General features: G+C 37.4%; 1 protein-coding gene across 4 annotated transcripts in view; it reads left to right on the forward strand.

Annotated features, from left to right (window-relative positions):
* The window catches only part of LOC127448257 (growth factor receptor-bound protein 14-like), a 98,320-nt gene extending 81,011 nt beyond the window's left edge, over positions 1 to 17,309 (forward strand). For all 4 annotated transcript variants that reach the window (XM_051710659.1, XM_051710655.1, XM_051710658.1 and 1 more), the window contains 8 exons: positions 586 to 696; positions 1,109 to 1,204; positions 2,375 to 2,431; positions 7,791 to 7,907; positions 8,021 to 8,090; positions 10,108 to 10,195; positions 13,797 to 13,890; positions 13,991 to 17,309. In XM_051710659.1, the coding sequence (XP_051566619.1) occupies positions 586 to 696; positions 1,109 to 1,204; positions 2,375 to 2,431; positions 7,791 to 7,907; positions 8,021 to 8,090; positions 10,108 to 10,195; positions 13,797 to 13,890; positions 13,991 to 14,137 (780 nt within the window). In that variant the 3' untranslated portion in view covers positions 14,138 to 17,309. The remainder of the gene's footprint in view (positions 1 to 585; positions 697 to 1,108; positions 1,205 to 2,374; positions 2,432 to 7,790; positions 7,908 to 8,020; positions 8,091 to 10,107; positions 10,196 to 13,796; positions 13,891 to 13,990) is intronic.
* Positions 17,310 to 17,619: the final 310 nt, after the last annotated feature.

Below are 17,619 nucleotides of genomic sequence, written 5' to 3' on the forward strand. Positions count from 1 at the left end.
CTCCAACGGAATCCGTGTGTGATAACGTGCTCTCTCTCAATAGTCTTTAATCCCTTAAACGGCTGCATTCGCGTTCACGCCTTGTGTAAAACCCCGTAATAAGCCATTTTTTAAAATTCAGGTGTTGACAGAATGACAGATATACATGAATGAAAGATATAGAAGCCTCAGCGAAGTGAAATGATGTAAACATAGCAAACTAACAAGGAACTCTGCTTCTAACCACAGGCATAGAGCTGTATGGTTTCAGGAAACACCAAATCGTTGAACTTTGTTTGTAACGATGGAATTTGCGACCATAGTTGGCTATAGATGCTTTTGGGAAATGCACCCCTGGTCGGGATGCTCAAACAAACACAGCAATGTTCTGATAGCACCACAGAGGAACAGGATTTACATTTATATTTTGGGGGAAATCAACCTACAAATGGCTTACTTATACGTAGTTGTTTCTGCATATTAAGCTGGGATAGGAGAAAGTGTTTTTACATAGAAAACATGTACACACTTAACCTAAATAGCAATGAACTTGGTTTTGGAGTTATGTTTAAACGTCGGATCATTCTTATATTTTCTTATCTCAAGAAACCCAGGCACCTGCAGTTCGTTGCAGAGTTCAGCGACAGTGATGTCTACATGTTATTATCCGCAAGAAAAGTTTATGGTGCCCCGACAGACTTTGGCTTCTGTGTGAAGGTAATTCTAGGCAAATACATTAAATCACTTCAGTCTTTTTACCTCCACATGTATTAGGCTCAAGCTCTTTTAATAATTCATACTGAATAATACACAACTGCTGCACTCAAGGTCAGTGTTACCAGAGGGTGGTAGTTGGTTTTATAATATAATGAGCCTAATTAAGTCTCAGATTTATTGTTTAATGTGGGTTCAGTAAAACCGCAATCAAACGATCTGTCTGGCTCCTTATCTTCCATGAACTTTGTAATGCTTCTCCAGAATTACAGACGTCAATCACTGGTCAGATGTATGGGAACTTTGGTGAAAATATCTGTAAAAACATGCTCAGAGAAAACTTCTGGAATCAATGAGAATTTACATTTTTGAGTGAACTATCCCTTCAAGTGTTGATGTCTCTTTTCATATTCAGGCAAGTAAGTCGAATGCTGCACGTGACCTGAAACTGTTGTGTGCAGATGACGAGCAAACAAGGACATGTTGGATTACAGCCATGCGCCTCTTCAAGGTGACAACTATGTCTCTCTCTCTCTCTCTGTAAAGTTTGTCCCCATTATATTCCCTGCATACTGAGTTGCCTACTTAACCCTATAACACTGTATGTATCAAATATGAAACACAACGTTTGACGGCTCCTGTTTCACTCTCTGTTCATGCTGAAAAGCAAAAAAAAACGCGTGGTATTTAAGTTTCACATGTTTATGGCACCACCTAGTGGTTATTTGTGAAAAGTGGTTTCAATGTTTATATCGATCTATTTAAAATGCCGGTGGAAAAATGACTGTTATGTTGGGATAAATGACAGCTTATTTCAACAAAGTAAAAGTGACAGTAATGATTATATTCTTACTGATATTTTAAAATGAGTATTTGCTGAATATAAGCAACTTATCCTTTGTTAATATATATATATATATATATATATATATATATATATATATATATATATATATATATATATATATATATATATATATATATATAATTTTATTGAAAAAGCATATTGAAATTACATGCATCAAATATAAAAATGCTCTGCAGCTACTGCTCACTTCCATGACTGTGAATGATGAAATCGAGTTAATCTCCCTACACTCTCAAACTTCTGATATATATAGCAATACAATCAAAATATGTATTTTCTGTACCTATAGTATAATCAACAACATAAATCAATAGTTTTATATTTCTCAATCATTTTTATTTAGCTTATGTCATTCAAAATACTTCATGAAAGTGTAGTTAATTCCCTCAATTAAATCGGTAAGTACACAATATTGTACCTTTATTTTATTTTTTTGTCTGATTTTCAAATACATCTCGGAGCTGGTTGGTTTGGTTCATGGCTTAGAAATGTTAAGAAATCCATATGGAAAAAAAATGTATGGGAAAAATACTTCCAGAACCAAGATGGCTAAAACAGTGGGCTTGCATTGTTGCACTGGCAGGTGAATTGACAAAAATTACTAGTCTTAAATATTTCTTACCGGCCATGAAACTGCATTTTGCATTATTTTTATTGAAGCATGTATATTTTTGTCTTTCCTTGCATGTGAGTGACAAACAACATACATCAGTGTGTCATTTGTAGTTTCATTTACAAGCTAGTTTCCACTTCTTCGTAAAACTGCACCTGTCACAAAAACATGAACTCATCTTTTTGTTTGTCTGTCCCCAGTATGGCGTGCAGCTTTACCAGAACTTCAGTCAGCCCTATAAGAAAAGTTCTCCAATGGTGAGCAGACACACTCTTTCATCACATTTGTCTGAAACAGTACAACCAGCAAGTGAAGTCCATAATCTGTCATGTATGTTTAGCACATCAGAATGTTTTAGCCACTAATAGAGTCCATGAAAACCATAAACACACATTACAGTCATACAGTGGAAACCAAGCAGCACATCCTTGCCAAGTTTTCCTCTTTCATTAGAAATAATTTTGAAGCTTTAAAAAGCCACAAAAAAAAAAAAAAAAAAAAAAAAAACACACTCAAGGTTCAGTTGAAGGGTCAAGAGATATTTAAGTGCAGTTTTCTCACCGAATCTTAGTGTTGTGGGTAAGTAAACAAGAATTATGTTCATGTGGAGAACATACTGCTGTCTGTTTTTAAATATACCCAACTCTTTCCCAAGCTGACCTTGTCCAAATATTTCATCACAAAAATTAAAAGAAAAAAATCAAAATAGAAACTTTTATTTTGCATTGTGATTTTAATTTGCATTAAGACATTCATGCCATCCATCAAATTGAATTATGTCATTTTTAACCAAATTAAATTAAAACAACTTTTATTAAACTCTTTTATTTTATTTTGTTAAAGATTGTTCTATTCAGTTTGATTACCTGTGTCTGCAGTGGCTCTAAAAAGTTGTCAAAATTGTTTGTCAACCAGTTTCCCTGGTTTTTTTGCTATGGTAGACAGTTCTTTGAAGTTTGGTTAATTTGAAACTTTCAGTTCGGAAAGAATGCACCAAAGTACTATTTAAGGGATAATTGCAAAATATATTTTTTTACAAAATAAACCCCAAAAGGATGCTGAGGGGCCTTGTATATTAATTTTGGAATCTTTCTTTTGCCATAATGACAGGTTTACTGTAGATTATCCCTCATATTAATTGGTTATTTACCAAAGAAATAATAAAATGGGCATGACATAAGGATTTGCATTGAAACTGCGTTATTAATAGGGATGCACTGAGACCACTTTTTATCTTCCGTTCCGATTCCGATATCTGGAATCTCCGATACCGATCCTGACCCGATACCAGTGTTGTTGTTGTTGTTGAATTTTTGTTTTGTTTTTCAAAAGCAGTTTAGAATATCTATTCTTCACTATGTGGAAATAATTAGGGGTACTCTTTTATATGCAGAGAAACACAAACCTTTAACTACACATTATTTCAATATAAATGTGTAGCCTATTAAGAAATACTTTTTCGTTAACAAGTCAATCAGTAATTCCAGTCTAAGTCTTCAGTAGAAAAGAGGTCAGTTTTCTTTGCCCAATGTTTTCAACTTGAATCTGGACTTATAAAGGATTCAGATCACTTTTTTGTTAAATTTAGTTGTAAGATATTAGTCCACTTTTCATTCACAGTTATTTTTTGGCACCCAGTGAACTTAAATATTGTTATAATTTGTAAACAAATAATAATAATAATTAAAGCTGCAAGGAGCGATGAATGGGCTCTCACACCCTGGTGCACGTTGGGGCTGCTGTGCCAGGGGATTGTCACTCCAATTTTTTTTTTTTTTAGCATTTTTTAGCACTTAAATGTTGTTAAGAGTGTATCACAGTGTAAAACATGTCATTTCCTGTTTCCAGTAGGTGGCGCTATGACTATAACTGAATATTGGCATATAGAAGTGTTCAGGCCAGGACTCTTATAAAACATGTAAAGTTTGGAGCAGATTGGACATTTCATGTTTGAGTTATAACATCTTCCTGTTTCATGGCAAAACATCGAATTTTGTCAGGATGCCACAGTTCAAAGAAAACTCAAAAGCTTTGCAATTTAGAATCGCCAAGGCTGACCGAATATGATGTTGATCTGATTTAATCTCTAGGAGGAGTTCGTTAAAGTACAAGGCATGGAAATGGCAAAAACTGAGCAAAAATTGAATAGAAAAATCACAATGGCTGACTTCCTGTTGGGTTTAGGATATGGTTCTAAGAGACTTTTTTGTACGTGTTGACATGTTACATATGCCTACCGATTTTCTTACGTGTAGGTGAAACGTGGCGTGAGGGCTGCTTCGTTGAAATTTTGTAGGTGGCGCTATCGACCCATTTTTCCACAATTAATTCTAAAACCTGTATCAGATGTACATTTTCCCCACTTTTGAGATGTGTGCAAAGTTTCATGAGTTTTTGAGCATGTTTAGGCCTCAAAAATGTGACTCGTTTCATACAGAACTTTGTCAGGCCGCCACGGACGCCCTTCAACGAAAACTCAAAAGTACTACAAAGTTTTGTGAGTTTTTGAGTATGTTTAGGCCCTCAAAAATACCAGGATGGTTAATCTAATTGAAGATTAGAATCTAATTGAGATAATCTGTGAATTCAGAGGCAGATTTTATTTGCTCAATCTCTAAAACGGAGCATTTTGCAAGGAATTTTGAGATTCTTAGAAATTAACACTGGGTACTTTGTTCAAAATGCCTCTTAAGCATTTTGAGTTCTGGGGGCTCATGGCTGTGCCAGTTTTTAAGAGCACAATCACTTATCCCAACAAAAGAAGCAGTTCCTTTTGCACAGTGATCCCTATAGCAAAAGAACCAGTGAATGTGACATCTTAAAGGTCTTTAATCTGAGCCATGTGTTCCTGCCCATACAAGCACTTACAAGAATATGACAGCATAATTCCACCAAAACAAAACCGCCTTAACTCATTCTGCATCAACTGTCACTTTGTGTTTGTGGAACAAAGTTAATGAAAGTTATTCCATATGCTTAGAGGGTTAATCTTATGAAACCTGTCAAGAACATGTTCCACTCATATTTCACACCTAAAGAAAATAAATAATACATTTTATTTTGCTCAAAGAAAATAAACCTATTAGGACCATTCAACTTTTTGGCATTGTGATATAATTTTCATGACAATTTTACCACATTTACTACCAAAATTCTCATTAGAACAATGCAAATAAGACTTTATTCTCATTATTACTGTAATGCAAAATTAAATTGTAATTAAATTGCAGCCTGGTCTCATGAAATTTACGTGAACATGACAACATTTTTTGAAATTCAAAATTTGCGTGCTGTATAACACGTTTGGCTGCAGGTTTCCAGTTAAATGTCCAGTTGGGGGTGACAAAAGCAAGTAAAATGGTGTCGTATTCAGACGAGGTTTAAAGGTGAATTTTAGATTTTTTTTTTTTTTAAACATACCTAACTTAAAACTTTTCCCTGAACCTAACCAATAGTGTTTTAAAATATAAATGAGATGTTTAAAAAACACATCCTTACCAAATCAACCCCTAAACTTAACCATTAGTGTTTTAAAATGCAGAAGTGAAATGAAAAAGCACATTTTCTGAATCAACCACCTCATTTCGTGCTGCTTCTATGACTCTGTCGTGTCACTTGTCAGCTTGAGTTCATGGCTGGACGTGAACCGCAGTCCTCCTACTCTAAGTCCAACGCCCTATCAGGTGAGCTACCGTGCAAGCTATCCATGTTGGAATAAGTGTATATACTGTATGTAGGTGAGTCTGTAATAAAAGCATTAAAATGTATTGTTTTTCAAAAGATGTGTTAGAGAGAAACTCAGAAACTGAGAGAGATCGCTTCTGGGATTACCCTTTTTGTTGCAGCTCTCGTCAGAAGTAACATCGCTTCAAAATTGGCAAGATGTAAGTTTATGCACTTTTCAGCAGCAGCGAGTGTTGCCATTTGTGTATATTACTTCTCCGATGTAAACCTTAACAACTGTTTTCAACCCCACTGAGATGCAGGTGTGCACTGTCATGACAGCTCTGTTTTTCGCTTGCGAGTGTGTGCGTAATGCGTATGATGAATGTGTGTAAACGTGTGTGTGAGAGAGAGCTTAAGAGAGGGGGAGGACGAGGATGTTTCCCACAGATATTTCAGATAATATAGAAACTGTTGTATTAAGTGAATCTAGCTTTGATACAGCTCAAGCCTTCGTTGCTAGTTCAGAAACGTCACTTTAGAACTAGCAACGGAGGATGCGCTGCTTTTCGACATTGGAGTAACAAGGTAGTGCGTGTGTGTGCGTGCACGTGCGTAAGTGTAGGTGAGACGAGGAGCGCGAGGGTGCTTTTCAACCGAAATTGAAATAAATGTAGGATATTAAAGACATTGTTTGACGTTCTAACCGATTTACTTTAACCAATGTCTTTGTTTATATGGTTATTTTGTTGTGGTAGCATGTACGGTGTGTGTGTGTGTGTGTGTGTGTATGTGTGTGTGTGTGTGTGTGTGTGTGTGGGCGAGACGAGAGCAAAAGAGAGAGAGAAAGAGAGGGAGCCCAAGGACGCATTTCACTCGAAATTGAAATAGATTTAGAATATTTTAGAAATTTTTTGTCATTCCTATCCGATGTACTTAACCAATGTCTTTGTTTTAATTGGTTATTTTGTTGTGGTAGCCTGTAGGGCTCTTTGAAATAACTGAAATAATTTGGTGAAGTGACATGGAACCAAGGATGTAACCACATACTATGACTGTAATAATTAAGTAGTCAACCATCTAAAAACCCCATATCAGTAGACCACTATTATGAATATTGGGGGGGGACATGTCTCCCTCAATGTCTATGGTGGTTATGGCCCTGTATGGAACCGTTATGCGGTCAAAACCTGGAACTACTTCATTGCCGTGCATTTACTTGAAAAATAATTGCACACCTTAGAACGTCCGTCAACCAATCAGAATCGAGCATTCAACAGACACGTGGTATAACTAATGTTAATGAATGGAACCTTATTGTAAACTGTTTCCAATAAAATGTATTTAACATACCTTGTACCTTGCAATGAAGGAGAGATGGAATAATGAAATAATAAATAATAAAAAAATAATATGCATTTTTTTTCCATAACTATATGCAGATTTGTAATTTATTTGATTACTGTTAAAAATTGTATTTATAAAAAAAAATATTTATTGTCTCTGAAAGTCCCCAGAACACAGTTTGTAAACCTCTGATATACACAACCTCAAAGCAAACAGTGATGGACTAAAACCACAAAAGTCTACTAAAAATTGTACTGTAAAAAGTCAAAAATTCTTGTATTATAGTTATAAGAATCCCATTTAAGAATAATGTAAATTAAAAAAAAAAAAATCAAATGTAAAATGTCTGAAGGCATTATGGATAATGAGAATTTGGAGAGCAAAATTGTCATGACAATAATGAAGAAAAGCTGAACGGTCCTAGAATTTATTTTATTTATGCAAAATATAACATTATATAACATTATTTATTTTTTATTTATTTATTTTTAGCTTTTGATTTTTGAGCGACCTGGACATGTTTTTGTGACATTCACCATAGTTTATTTGTGTGTGTGTGTGTGTGTGTGTGTGTATGTGTGTGTGTGTGTGTGTGTGTGTTTGCAGAGAAGGGTTTCTGAGAACTCTCTGGTGGCGATGGATTTCTCAGGGCATGAGACTCGGGTGATTGAGAACCCATCAGAGGCGTTATCAGTGGCTGTGGAAGAAGGCCTGTCCTGGAGGGTAATGTCCTCTTACACAACACAGACTAGATTCTGACAGTTATGTGCAAATTGTTACATTTGTGTATATGTGAGCAGTATTGTGTAATATGTATGTTTTTTCTTGTTCTCCAGAGGAAAAGCTATCACAGACTGAGTTCACACGGCAGTCCATCTACATCTCTGAGCTCCATGTGTAACATAGGTACACACACACACACACACACATGCATGCATGCACACACATGCAAACATTGTTGAGGAAGTTACTTTAAGAACAGTAGCTTGTCAAGCTATAAGCTACTCATAATTTAAAGCAGTTACTACAGTCAAACTACTCTTTGAAAAAAAAAAAAGTAGTTAGCTACATTACAATTACAGTACTAACAAAAAATAACTAACTACTGTACATTGCAGCTATGTAGAGGGGCAGTGTCTATTTAAATATATTGATCAGATGATATAATCTTTTTTTGCAAACAAAGAAGTTATTTTATTTACTACTCATCATATTTATTGTTTATCATTGATTGTATTTATCTGGCACAAACAATGAAAATCTCAATTAGAGTGACAGTATTAAACTTAAAAAGATAAATGTACACTTAATACAAATAATAAACCTAAAAACACTCAAATGTAAATAACTGAGTCAAAAACATAGAGACAAACAGGAGTATTTCATGCAGTATTTCGCTAGAAAACAAGATGTAAATTGTGCAGGGACTGGTTGTAAAGATGTGTGCGTATTACAATGTGATTTAAAAGAAAAAAACAGCAGTTCGTTTTTAACTACTTACTCCACAACACTGCTGCCAACACTGTTCAATTATCCTGTCATTCCATTAAATCCTCCCTCTTTCTTTTTTTATTTTTTTTTATTGCAACATAAAACAAGAATCATATACAATATTATTTTTGACAGACATTACAGAAGAGACAAACAAGAAGTAAGAAAATCAAAAGTAAACACAAAATAAATAAAATTGAGAATAAAGGGGGAAAAAAGGAATTCACAGCCTATTATTAAGTCTAACAAACTATTATGCATGAAATTAGTTATAGTCTTAAAAAGGAAAATAAATAAGCAAACAAAAATGAGAAAAATGAGGAGAAAAATATATAAAGAAATACAAAGTAATGAGAGAAAAGAGGGAGAATAATATAATAATAATAATAATAAAGAAAAGAAAAGAAACGAGAGAGCAGAGAGAGAGAGAGAGAGAGAGAGAGAGAGAGAGAGAGAGAGAGAGAGAAGCAGTATAATTCTGTACTGTTTTGAAAAATAGTTGAAAAACAGGGAATCTACCTGTCGTGATCCTGAGGTATGTGTCTCATCTCAGCCAGCCTGTTCTTGTTGTTCCTGGTCCACAGACCTGTTGGTAATGTGATCTTGTGATTCTCTCTCTTTCTCATCTCAAAAAAAAAAAATAAAAATAAAATAATAATGATAATAATAATTACATTTAAAAGGGATGATTATTGAAATATATAAATATGATAATGATAATAATTACAATGATACCACTAATAATAGTAGTAATAATAATAAAGAATCACAGAAAAATACGTATGAAATGTGGGGTATTAGATGCAGAAAAAAAGGTTAAAAAATCGTAGGTTAAATAGTATTAAGAAATACAGGACAGCATAGTAAAAGAACAAAATGGAAGATGGTTGCATTAATGGGGCAGAAAAGTAGGTTATATACAATGTAATGTCATATAACGTAATGTAATGCAATGCAATATAATAAAATATAAAATACAACATTATAGTATTGTGCTATATCATTTCCAATACTCAATATAAAATATATATACTGTGTACAAACATTCATACATATAGTTATAACTTTATATGAATATACATTTGTTTATGTAGATGTGTACAGTCTAGTACAAATGTGCACATACATGTGGTGTCATGTTTTATAAATATACGTGGGCATTGCAGGGAGTTAATTCATCAATCATGATGTGTTAATGTTTAGAATCCTTTCCATTTAGCAATGGAGCTAAATAGTTGTTTATATCTATGTAAGTTTGTTTGAATACTGCTGCCTGTTTCTTTTTGTTAGTATGGTCTGTTAATAATTGTGTAATGGATATTTTATTTTTATTTTTCCAGTTGATCATAATTGTTTTATTGGCAAAGACAATCCTCCTCCTTTCTTAGAGTCTTTCTATCTGTCTGCTTGAATATGTGATTTTCTTCTCCAGCGATCCATGTGGCTCAGCCGTGGTTTCACAGCAAACTCTCTCGAGATGAAGCTCAGAAATTAATCAGTCAACAAGGCCTCATCGATGGGTACGTTCATTTGAAACTGTAATAATGCATGTGAAAGACCCCTGTTCGTTAGGGAAGGAGGAGGCAGGAGATGAGCACCTATCCAAATGTACAACATTTATTTTCACACTTTTCAACACACACACACAGCTTCATTGCGTCTCTCTCTCTCTCTCTCTGTGTGTCTCTCTCAACTGTAGCTCTGCTTGCAGCTTTATCCCTCGCCCACCAACACCGCAATCATTAAGAGCTGGGCGAGATCATTTTCCCCAGGTGTCCATCCCGGCCTCGCTCCGCACCGTCGTCGCTCGGCCCCGCCCTGCTCGCCACATACCCCCATTGCCCTACTCAGGCCAGGGAGCTCTCTGGCCTGTGCCTTACCCTCCATACCCACCCCCTAGGAGTGGCTCCTCCGCCTCCTGGCGAACTGCTCCAGTACCACCAGATTGTGTATCCTCGGCGTCGTGTTCTTGAGCCAGCAGCGAGGTCTCCAGGACAGCGTGGTCCTCCTCCAAAGTCCTGGGTTTTGGCACCACTGTGAAAGACCTTTGCTCATTCGGGAAGGATTTGGCGGGAGCCGAGTGCACATCCAAACGTATGACATTTATTTTCACACTTTTAAATACACACACAAACACACACACACACACTTTATTGCGTCTCTCTCTCTCTCTCTGTGTCTCGCTTGACTGCAGCTCTGCTTGTTGCTTTATCCCTCACCCGCCAACACCGCAATTATAAAGAGCTGGGTGAGATAATTCTCCCCAGGTGTCCATCCCGGCCTCGCTCCACACCATCGTCACTCGGCCCCGCCCAGCCCCACCCCACTCGCCACAATGCAGTTTATGATAATTCATTTTTCTTTTGTCTCAAGAAATATATATATTATTATATTGTAGAGCCTTGAGTTTGTGTGCGTGTGAAGCTGTACCTTTGCGCTGTAAAGCAAATTATTTTTGAGTTGATTAAAAGATATTCCTGTGTTGGAATCGCTGTCTTCCGCTTCCTCGTTTGGATCCAAATAATAATAGTCGTCTTCGCCACTGGAGGAAGTGTTCCGATTCCTCGCCAGCATCCACCAGGCTCAAAACCAGGCCCTCATGGATCTGCGGGCGGAGCAGCAACAGCACTTCAAGGCGCTCCTTCGAGAACAAGAAGAGGACCGATGGGCGCTGCGGAGCTTGGTAGCTGCGAACCCCCATGTGACGCTGGTGAAGATGGGGGCACAAGATGACCCGGAGGCCTTTCTGGAGCTCTTCGAGTGCACGTCCCAAGCTCTGAAATGGCCGCAGGCGTAATGGACAGTCCACCTCCTACCACTGCTGACCGGAGAGGCCCAACTCGCTGCCCAACAACTCCCGGTCGACAACCTCCTGAGGTATCCTGAGCTGAAGAAAGCCATCCTGCAGCGGGTCGGCTGCAGTCCTGAAGAGCATCGCCAGCAGTTCCAATCCCTGACGCTGAGCAAAGTCGGCCACCCGTTTGCCTTCGCTCAACAGCTCTGTGACGCCTGCTGGCGGTGGGTGTTGGCTGAGGATCCTAGTGACGTCGGGGATTTCATCGATCTCGTAGTACTGGAACAATTCCTCTCCCAAATACCGAAAGGAACTGCGGAGTGGGTCCAGTGCCACCGACAGGCGTCGCTGGATGAAGCAGTGCAGTTGGCAGAGGACCATTTAGTGGCATGCCCGGGGGGGCGGCGGCCCTGTTCTCTCTCTCTCTGTGGTCCCGCTCCCTCTGATAGCTGCCGCCACTGGTGTGGGATGAGGTTCGGGCCAGTCTGTTGGAGTTGCGGGGATCTGAGACACGTCCGCGAACAGTGCTCGGTGATGGAGGTGGGGGCGTTGATTTTGGTTCCCAACACTCCACAGGCCGCCCCCGATCGAGTCGGGACGTACCAAATACCCTTGAGTATTGGGGTGGGGGGGGGGGGGGGTGTACATACCAAGCCTTGATGGATTCAGGTTGTAACCAAACCTCCAATTATCAATGCTTGGTTCAAAATGTGGCATTGGATAGAATAATAGGGTGAAGGTGAGGTGTGTGCACGGGGATATTTATGATTATCCTGCAGTGACCGTCACTATTCTATTTTGGGGTCAAAAACATAACATTAAGGCTGTGGTTAGTTCCCGCCTCACCCATCCACTAATTTTGGGTACTAATTGGCCGGCTTTTCCCAAATTGTTAAAGGGATTGTGTGTGGATGGGTCCTGTAATACAGTGGGAAGGTGTGGGGTGTGCAATGTGCTGATGGGGGAGGCGGAGCCAGGGTCGTCTACGTCAGCTCCGTGTCAGGATGATGTAAAGGAGGAAGCCTCGGCTTCCCCAGCCCTTAGGGGAATTCGGCTGGGGATTTCCCTCTGGAGCAGACGCAAGAGGAGACTCTTAAGCACGTGTTTGACCAAGTGAAAGTCATTGATGTTCAGCACCTTCAGCTGTGCATTGCATTTACGATCGGTTGTATTGAGTGATGCAGGACGCTCAGTCAAAAGAAGATACAGCCCAGTTGTTGGTACCAAGGAGCCGTCGGGATATGTTGTTCGAGGAGGCTCATCATAGTCCGATGGCAGGTCACTTGGGACACAAAGCCATCTCATGGCCCATTTCTATTGGCCAGGCATTCACAGGGATGTTAGCCGGTGGTGTGCAACATACAACGAATTTCAGCTGGTGAATCCTCTGGCCTCTCCAAAAGCGCCATTGCGCCCTCTTCTGTTGATCGAGATTCCCTTTGATCGACAGAGTTGGCGTGGACCTCGTCGGGCCATTAGAACGGTCAGCACACGGGCATCACTTTGTGTTGGTTCTGGTGGACTACGCATGCATTACCCAGACGCAGTGCCTCTTCGCAACATCTCAGCACATAGTGGTGCGGAGGCACTCTTCAGAATAATCTCCCGAGTGGGGATTCCTAAAGAAATCCTCACTGATCAGGGCACTACTTTCATGTCACGTACACTATGCGAGCTGTACGAATTATTGGGAATGAAATCGATTCGGACAAGCGTGTACCATCCACAAACGGACGTCTTGGTTCGAACAATTTAATAAGACCTTAAAAAATATGATTCGTAAGTTTCCATCTTCACAGTGAGTGTCGGGGGAGATAAAAGATGGCCCTGTCCACCGAAATAGGGAGAGAGAGCCCAGCTGAGAAGCTGCATGTGTGTTGGCCGCTGCCGTTGATCTTTTATATTGTAGTGCCTTGAATTTGTGTGCATGTGAAGCTGTACCATTGTGTTGTAAATCGAACAAGTTTTGAGTTGATTAATAGACATTCCTGTGTTGGAATCGCCATCTCCTGCTTCCTCCTTTTGATCAAAATATGAACATCTGTTACTAATACACACACACACACACACACACACACCACACACACACACACAGACACACAAATGGTCTTAAGGATTTAAGAAAAATGAACTGCAACATCATAAACATAAACTAAAGAAAACATTTTTTGTGTTGTTTTTTAATCTAAACATCCATAAAACAAACAAAAAAATTACATGAAAAGCAAAACTGTGTAAGATAATAAGACAAATAAGATATAGATTTTTTTTTTTCAAATTGTAGTTCCAAGTACAATTTTGCAGTGAGTGTGTTTCTATCTTCCCAGGGTTTTTCTTGTAAGGGACAGTCAAAGTAACCCGAGGACGTTTGTTCTGTCACTTTGCCACATGCAGAAAATCAAACACTTTCAAATCGTTCCAGTAAGTATGAACCATCAAAACTGAACTGTTATTGATTAGCAATGTTATTCATTTGGACATCTATCTGACCTGTGACCTCAATCTGGGTTTACTTCGTCAGGTTGAAGATAACGGCGAGCTCTTCTACAGTCTGGATGATGGAAACACGCGGTTTACTGACCTGCTGCAACTAGTGGAGTTTTACCAGGTAAACAGAGGCGTTCTGCCCTGCAAGCTGAGACATCACTGTGCACGAATCACCCTCTGAACCACAGCACGCCCTAGTGGCTCCTACAGGTCCCTGCAATGCACCATGCACTTGCACTTGTCTGTAACACGCAGAGCATATTTTGGACATCAGTTCGTGCCTTGGACAGGAAACCAGTAAAGTTTAGCTGACCACATTAAGGCCTGAACCTATAGACTTCAGCTGTGGATGTCTGCTAATTTACGGACGATTTATGAAAGACTGGTGCTGTCCGTAGGAAGTGGTTCGATTCTTGTGTTACTGAAGAGAGGTTTGAAGACCCTAATATCACAGAGGGCTAAACGTTTTGTGGTGCAAACCCACTTTAATGTAGAATGGAATGTACAACGTAGATTTTGCAGCTACTATATCCTGGTACAAACTCTCTCTTTGTGGACGAATCGGAACCACCTCATTAAGCCATCAATCAAAGCTAATTTTTTTAATGGTAGACTGTGCGGGTTTCTGTACGGTGTAAACACTCGAAAAGTCATGGTCTAGCCATAATCTGAACACAAAATAAGCTAAAATTTGCTGTTTTCCAGGAGTAATATTTCTGGAGGACCTGGCAACCCTCCGTTTTTGTGTTTACGGGGTGAAAATGTTTCTTGTATTATTGTATTCTTTCAATCATGTGTCGAAAAAATTCAGGTATTTTGTAAACAACACAAGACTGTTTGTTATAAGAAATGTTCACTTGCTGAAGAGAATCTATATCTGCGCATACTGTAGATGTCGATTGTTGTGGGCGAAAATTCATTCAACGCACAAACGACCACTTGCAGCCTGATATTATGAAAATTACGCAACTGTGGCGACATTTTTGCTAAATGATTTTTACGCAGTTCTTTACACGTATCGCAGCAGTTCTGAGGTGAAATGTCCACTGTGTGGTGCTAAAAGCGACTTAAATGTTCTCCCAGATGAGGTTTTTAAAGTTAAAGTTAATGCTCTATTTAGGTTTAAATAATAATAATAATAATAATAATAATAATAATAATAATAATAAAAACGAACTCCCTACCCTAAACCTTAAACCCAAACCTATGATAATTTCATAAAAAGCTAATTTGAGATGAAAAACACAATTGCTAATGAAACCACATCATTTTGAGATGCTTCTATAACACTTTCAGCTCACTTGTCAACTCGCGTGCTCTTCAGGACTTGTACTCTGCTCCTTTACATCGCAAGTGCAATGCTCTATCAGTTGAGCTACCGTGCAGTTTGATCACACTTGAACAAGCTTGTAAATGTAGTTGATTATGTAATATAAATGTTAAAATGAGTCACGCACTATAGTAAAAGTGTTTAGATGTCATTAGATAGCATTGTGTGAGGAACAGGGCGAAAAGTAAGTGTTTATGAACTGATAATCTGCCGTTTTACTCGTGATTTGTGCGAAAGTGAATCAAAGTCAGCGTTATTTTAGCGCCTCTAGTGTTCATTTCACCAGGAAACTACTGCGATGCGTACATGCATTTTTACATGCGATGAGCCATGTAAAAATCGTTTTGCAAAAGTGTAGTTGTAGTAATGTGATTCTATAAGACCAGGTTAAATACTTGACATAAGCCTCTGATGTACCACACTGTGGAATGTATCTTTTTCTCCCAATGACATCAACATGCATGTCCCTGCAATGATTTGTGCGGTTTACATTTAAGAGCAAAAATTGTGTCACTTATTAATGATCTCGCAATTGCTATTAATTTAATCTATAGACACAAGGCAGAATTCTGGGAAAACAGTGTTGCACACCTGAATTGTTTTGTTTTTAGTAGTGCAACGATCAAAACTGTTGCTAATATGTGCTGCAAGGGCAGTTCAGGATACACACATGCATAACCAATGTTCTTTATTGAATAGCCAATGTAACGGTACAATAATAAATAAATATACTAAAGCATTTATAGAACAAATTAATAGATAGCCAGAATAAACATCTTCTGCATTAAGGCACTTACCATGAATAGGGTGCAATATGGTGTCCCATTTCTCTTTTTAAAGCATAATAAGACACAAACGTAATTTTTATTTATTTTTCATTTTTTTGTGAGAACTGTTAGATATGCTAGACAGAGGGATTATTATCTAACAACCCCCGTCCCACCCCACAATTTTACACAAATGTAATTCTGACTCCAAGTTTTATTCCAATATTTTATTTATTTATTTTATTGGAAAGATTATTTTGTTATTTTGTTTCTTTAATTTATGGGAAATATATATATTTTTTTATTATTATTATTATTTTTACTATAAATAAACATTTCGGCCCCAAAATAAGTATTTATTAAAAGTATTTACCAGTGTCTAGGTAACAGGTCAGCCAAAATTGCAAACTTTATAGATATTGATTTGAAAATAAAGAACGTATATTCGTTTTATCTTCTGAGGGTTGACGGTTAACATCTCCTGAAGGTTACACATCTTGAAAAACAAGAAATAGCTTCATTTTCAAGCATTTCAGACTCTTATTTTGTACCTTATCCGTGGAAAGTGCCCTATGAGAAATGCACATTTATCAGTGTCATCCAAATGACTGTCACGATGTGTTTTTGTTGAAAAGCAAGAAATGTTTCTCTTATCTTTTCTGTGTATATTTCTTGTAGAATGACTAAAAATGTACACAATATCATCAGAGTGTTTTACGGCTGTGTATTAAAACAAAAAAGAGAAGCAAAAAGCATTTGAAACACTTTCAAATAGCCAAGGTCATAACTGCACTGTAGTTGGAACACTGGTAACTTTCCTTTTCAATTGTTGATGCTTATCATATGTAATGCGATTTCTGTTTCTCTGACTGTTTTATTTTATTTTTTAAATGAAATGTAGGTCTGTTATTGCTGTCATATTCCCTCTAGTCAGACATAACCCATATGTTTCTACAGCTGTCTGAATGTCGGAGTGTATGTGAACCACACATTTGACTGTGATTACATAATCTATGCTATATAAACATGCTCTCTCCACAAATTTCTACATCCTTTCCACTATACAGGTCAGTCTCATATAACAGAACATGTCCAGGTAATATTTCACCCCAAAATCAAGAGAAATTGCATTAGAAATTATATTTTACTTAAAGCCAATTAAGGTAATAATTTTAATTTTGAACTGAAAATTAATCCTCGTTACCATAATATGACAAATCACATTGCTGTAATTTGAAAAATAATGATATATATATATATATATATATATATATATATATATATATATATATATATATATATATATATATATTTTTTTTTTTGTTTTATAAAAACTTTGTGAAGTATTTTTGTACTGCCTTAATTTTTTTTTTTTTTTTTTTTTTACTGTATTACTAGAAGTGACAATCTAATGGAATTTAATATTGAGAATAATGAGATTTACAATTAAAATCAAAAATAAATAAATAAAGTGCTTAAATGTCATGAAAATTACATCTAACAAAGGGAGTGAAATCAAATTAAAGGCTTAATTTTCATTATGTAAAATAGAATTTATTGTTATTT

Source organism: Myxocyprinus asiaticus, chromosome 11 (genome assembly GCF_019703515.2).
Source record: "Myxocyprinus asiaticus isolate MX2 ecotype Aquarium Trade chromosome 11, UBuf_Myxa_2, whole genome shotgun sequence".
Classification (NCBI taxonomy): domain Eukaryota; kingdom Metazoa; phylum Chordata; class Actinopteri; order Cypriniformes; family Catostomidae; genus Myxocyprinus; species Myxocyprinus asiaticus.